The 4,331-nt window shown below is 41.4% G+C and overlaps 2 protein-coding genes across 2 annotated transcripts; one reads left to right on the top strand and one right to left on the bottom strand.

Moving 5' to 3' along the window:
- Positions 1 to 1,632, top strand: LOC121803251 (uncharacterized protein At2g29880-like). Its single transcript, XM_042202965.1, has 4 exons — positions 1 to 151; positions 228 to 284; positions 385 to 737; positions 834 to 1,632. Exons 1-4 carry the CDS (start codon positions 1 to 3, stop codon positions 1,446 to 1,448), a joined length of 1,176 nt encoding a protein of 391 aa, XP_042058899.1. The 3' UTR covers positions 1,449 to 1,632.
- Positions 1,633 to 1,820: 188 nt separating this feature from the next.
- On the bottom strand, positions 1,821 to 4,120 carry LOC121804535. Its single transcript, XM_042204120.1, has 4 exons — positions 3,198 to 4,120; positions 2,876 to 3,101; positions 2,319 to 2,764; positions 1,821 to 2,195 (listed from the first exon to the last, which is right to left on the bottom strand). The coding sequence occupies exons 1-4, from the start codon at positions 3,723 to 3,725 to the stop codon at positions 2,172 to 2,174; spliced, it is 1,224 nt and encodes a 407-aa protein (XP_042060054.1). The 5' UTR covers positions 3,726 to 4,120; the 3' UTR covers positions 1,821 to 2,171.
- Positions 4,121 to 4,331: the final 211 nt, after the last annotated feature.

Raw genomic sequence — 4,331 nt, 5'->3', positions numbered from 1 at the left:
ATGACTTTAATGCCCCTAGGGTTTTATGGTTATATCAAAATTGCAACAATATTAAAAGCAGCTCCCTCCTTCTTTATCAGCAGTCTAGCGGGAAATTTCAGCAGCCGTAAAAGCTTTCGACAACAGCGGCGACTTCGCAAGTCTCTCCGAGGTTAGTTCAAATATGGTAATTGACATTTTTGTGTGGTCTTACTGTGAATCCTGCTATTTCTTCCATTGATATGAAGCTATGGCTGATTCTCGAAGAGTTGGCCCAAATACCGACTTCAGTCAAGGCACTCAAGGTTTGGGTTGTTGTGAACATACTCATGTCTGTATATGAAATCAGTTTAGGCCACAACACGGGTTGTGAATTTGATTTACTTGTTTTGCAATGTGTCTCAGGGAGTAGCCAATACCGCAGGTCCAGTTATCCGAGGAATGAAAGAGGGCGTCGTTCATGGACTGACCGCGAAGAAGCGGTCCTCATCTCTGCATTGAAGGAGTTGGTGGCGCTTGGATGGAAATCGGACAATGGGTTCCGAGGTGGCTACTTGAACAAGATTGAAGAATTGATGCAAAAGGAGTTCCCGAGAACTGATATAAAAGGTAATCCACATATTCAATCTAAGCTAACCTCGTTGAAAAGGAACTACAACCTGCTGTCAAACATCCTGGACCGGAGTGGAGTTGGTTTCAATGTGCACGGAGATTTCAAGATTGACTGCTCTGATGATCAATGGGATCAAATCGTCAAGGTTTGTGGTTCATCTCAGTCGCTTGAAACTAATTTTATTAGCTATATTCTTTGTCAATTTATCTAATAATGTGCATATTTTAATTTATCCCCACAGCAAGACAAAGAGGCTCGCCAAATGCGCACAAAGTCTTGGCCATTCTGGGATGACTGGAAGGTTATCTTCGGGAAAGATAGGGCAACTGGACAAAATGCCGAAGGAGTAGCCGAGGCAGCGAAGAATAGCTCTCCAGATGAGCCTGTGACTGAAATCGGTGAGAGTACTGCTGATTACCACCCAAGCTTCGACGATTTCATCGGTTACGAGCAAGTTCATGCAACGTTTGGGAACAATGTCGTGGATGATAGTAGTGCGCACAGCGGACAGAACACAAACGGTCCCCCACCGGCTCCTCCGAAGCATAAGCGCAAACGCAAAGTTAGCGATGACGAATCTGGTATCGTCGAAATGCTAGGAAAGATGCACTCTGAGACGAACGCGCGTTTGGACACTCTGGCAGCGCGGATTGGCTACGAAATGGATCTCGGGAAAGCAAGAAAAGAAATATTTCGTCATCTGTGCGACATACCTGAACTGACTGAGATCGAAAGGTACGATCTTTGCGATATAATTGGCAAGGAGAACTCTAGACTTGAGATTTTCACAGGTCTTTCTGACGGTTCGAAGCCCGGATACGTTAAGCGGGTCCTGGAAAAGGAGAGTCGCACCTAGTCAGGCTTAAGCGCAGATTGTGCCTGCATCGCGACCATCAACTATACTCAATTATGTAGGACCTAAAATATGATAGAGTTTTGTATTATAAAATCTACTGACTGTTTTTGTGTAGTATTTGAAGATGGTTGTCTTTTGGTTTGTACTTAAGCAGGCGCATTATGGTTTATTATAACTGAACCTTTTGATAATATGTTGGACTCTCTATGTATATTATTATGTCATGTAATTTTGACATGAATTTGCCTATCTCTCATTTATATCAATTGTCAGATCTACAACATTTGCCGTCTGCTTACAAAACCAACCAAATTTGCTTGAATGATAAAAGAGTTTGTAGATGATTAGTAAACGATACATAGCCGCAAAATATGTCATTTGATTAGGTAAAAACAGTTCTTGCTCTGCAAGAACACTGACATTCAATCTATAATATAGTCCATAATCTAATAACAGAATCGCTCTCGAAGGCACTTGTCATATTACTAAGTTGCCTGTCAAAAGCCTTTGACACTAAGCCCCCCGTTAAATCTTGGGTTTGCGTGGCATCCTCCATCTCCACGACTACTGTGGTAGTTGTCACACCAGAAGAAAGATCCCGAGTGATTTTCCCTAGCGGGGCATTTGTAGTACAATCTGCCGCTGTGCTTTGCTCCCGCACCTGCACACAACAACAACATCTTGCCCCGACCACAAGGACACTAGGGTATCATATCTCTTCCGTCATGGGAGGTTACCATGAGGATGCTGTAAAAAAATGGCAGAAAATTCAGTGTGAAAGATCAGTAAGTAGGATAGGTATTCACACATTATATCAAAATGCAAATACAAATAAATAAAGCTCAGCCTGATATATATGAAAATACACACATTAGTCCACATAGAATTAGCCAAATCATCCCTCATTTGAGTCCACGCTAGACTTGTTTCAACTTGATCAACGAATTCAACATCACCATCAGCCTCCTCGTTGACTACATGACTGAGTGCACCATCAAGTTCATGCTCGATTGGGTCATTTATCATCTCACCACGTATGAAATTGTGGAGTAAGAAGCATGCCATAATGATCCGGATTTGGATCTTAATCGGATAAAAACTCGCGCTGCGAAGAATGCCCCACCTCATCTTGAGAACCGCAAATGATCGCTCGATGATATTCCTAGCTTTACTGTGGCGCAGATTGAACAATTCCCGCGCAGTTTGCGGTCTTTGATTCCCAACGCCCCATTCTTTCAAATGATAACGAACATTTTTGTATGGGGTCAAGAAACCTTCAGAGTTTGCATATCCATTATCGCACAAAAAATAATTTCCTAAAAAAGACCAAATACGGTGGTTTTTAGTGCTGTTATGAGATATAAATCAAACAAAAATATATGTGTTTTAAAATTCAGCAAGCAGCAAGGATTCAGGTTTTCTTAAACCTTTGGGAACCCTCAATCCTCCTTCTCTACTAACAGCATCTCTAAGCACCCGAGAATCACCGGCTGAACCTTCCCACCCAGGAAGAAAATATAAGAATCTCATTCTGCGGTCACAGGCAGCAAGAGTGTTGGTCGCGATTTGGCCCTTCCGCGTGCGATAGCGTGGCTTATCCGCAGTACTAACAAGGACATTGATATAGGTCCCGTCCAAGGCGCCAATACACCCCTAACGTGAATCACACACATTTCTTTAAAATATACAAACAATCACTGTGAAAAGTAGATCAAAGTTAAACAGTGTTATATACACATAATATACTACCTTAAAATGTTTCCAACGAGGATCAACACAATCCTCGGTCACTGGCTCTGGTTGAGGCAACAGAATGCCATGAAGCCGGAGGACCGCTCTCAAAACAAGATGAACATAATGGGAAATTGTTTCTCCAGATCTCTTAAACTCAAAGCCAGATGGTCGATTTTTCTTGTGGTGGGCTAGAATGCCTAGAAAAATTGCAACTTGTTCCTCTAACAACACATACCTACCACTTCGCAGCCCACCAACGTCTCTTAAAAGATGACACAAACGACCGAATGCATTCCTATCCATACGTAGGTTAACAAAACAGTCTACATCACTAACTGACAATAGCCTATTCAAATGCTGCACTTGACGGGGTATCCTATCATTCAATGAATACCTAATTAGACGTTGTCTCGCACGACGTCTATTTCTCGTTCTGTTTTTCAATTGTAAGTACGTAATGACAATCGCTTGCATTTTCAACAAATTCACTAATTCTTCAATCATATGGTACACGGCGTGAGATAAACGAAATTGAGGGGCCATCTTTTGAAAAGGGGATTACAATAAGTAATATCAATTAACTGCACAAACAAAATTGTAACAGATGTTTCAAGGGATTTAGCAAGAACAATTTGTACACTATTTAAAATTCAGACCCATAGCAAGCAAGGTGAACGCGGTGACCCACGGCAAACAACAAAAATTCAAAAACCACAAGATTAAAGTAGCACAGAATGAACAATTACCCACAGCAAGCAAAAACTCAAAATTTCTGCAGTAATCAGCGAAAAAGTTTGGGTTATGTCGCAAGGTTGCCTACCTTGAAATCATATTAATTTGTGAAATTGCAAAAATTAAAAACTCAAATGGAAATTTCATATTCAGAAACTAGATCTGGAAAATTAATCCACCAAGATCCATTAAATACATTCACTAGTTTGCAGAGAACTATTTAAATTCAAGAACTCACCTTGTTAAACACGTCGCGGTGCTCAAACAGAATGAAGTGTAGCAGCTTTACCGTCGCAGCTTGAAGTGTAGCAGCTTGAAAATTCTCGTCGCTGCGAAGTGTCGCAGCTGTGAAATACAAAATGAAGAAGTGAGAACGGGTATTTGGGAGAAAGAATGGGCTTATCCGGCACGCAATTC

This window comes from Salvia splendens, chromosome 1, assembly GCF_004379255.2.
Source record: "Salvia splendens isolate huo1 chromosome 1, SspV2, whole genome shotgun sequence".
In the NCBI taxonomy this organism is placed as follows: Eukaryota; Viridiplantae; Streptophyta; class Magnoliopsida; order Lamiales; family Lamiaceae; genus Salvia; species Salvia splendens.
Note: the sequence above shows the minus strand (reverse complement) of the source record. Positions and strands in the feature narration are given on the sequence as shown.

What these genes read in the sequence shown, in the direction of transcription:
- LOC121803251 (XM_042202965.1), top strand. Translation starts at nt 1, where the DNA reads ATGACTTTAATGCCCCTAGGGTTTTATGGTTATATCAAAATTGCAACA. An exon ending in ACTTCGCAAGTCTCTCCGAG is followed by an intron (nt 152 to 227) that starts GTTAGTTCAAAT and finishes ATTGATATGAAG; the next exon opens with CTATGGCTGATTCTCGAAGA. An exon ending in AATGGGATCAAATCGTCAAG is followed by an intron (nt 738 to 833) that starts GTTTGTGGTTCA and finishes TTATCCCCACAG; the next exon opens with CAAGACAAAGAGGCTCGCCA.
- LOC121804535 (XM_042204120.1), bottom strand. Translation starts at nt 3,725, where the DNA reads ATGGCCCCTCAATTTCGTTTATCTCACGCCGTGTACCATATGATTGAA. An exon ending in AGGATTGAGGGTTCCCAAAG is followed by an intron (nt 2,765 to 2,875) that starts GTTTAAGAAAAC and finishes GGTCTTTTTTAG; the next exon opens with GAAATTATTTTTTGTGCGAT. An exon ending in CTAATTCTATGTGGACTAAT is followed by an intron (nt 2,196 to 2,318) that starts GTGTGTATTTTC and finishes ATTTTTTTACAG; the next exon opens with CATCCTCATGGTAACCTCCC.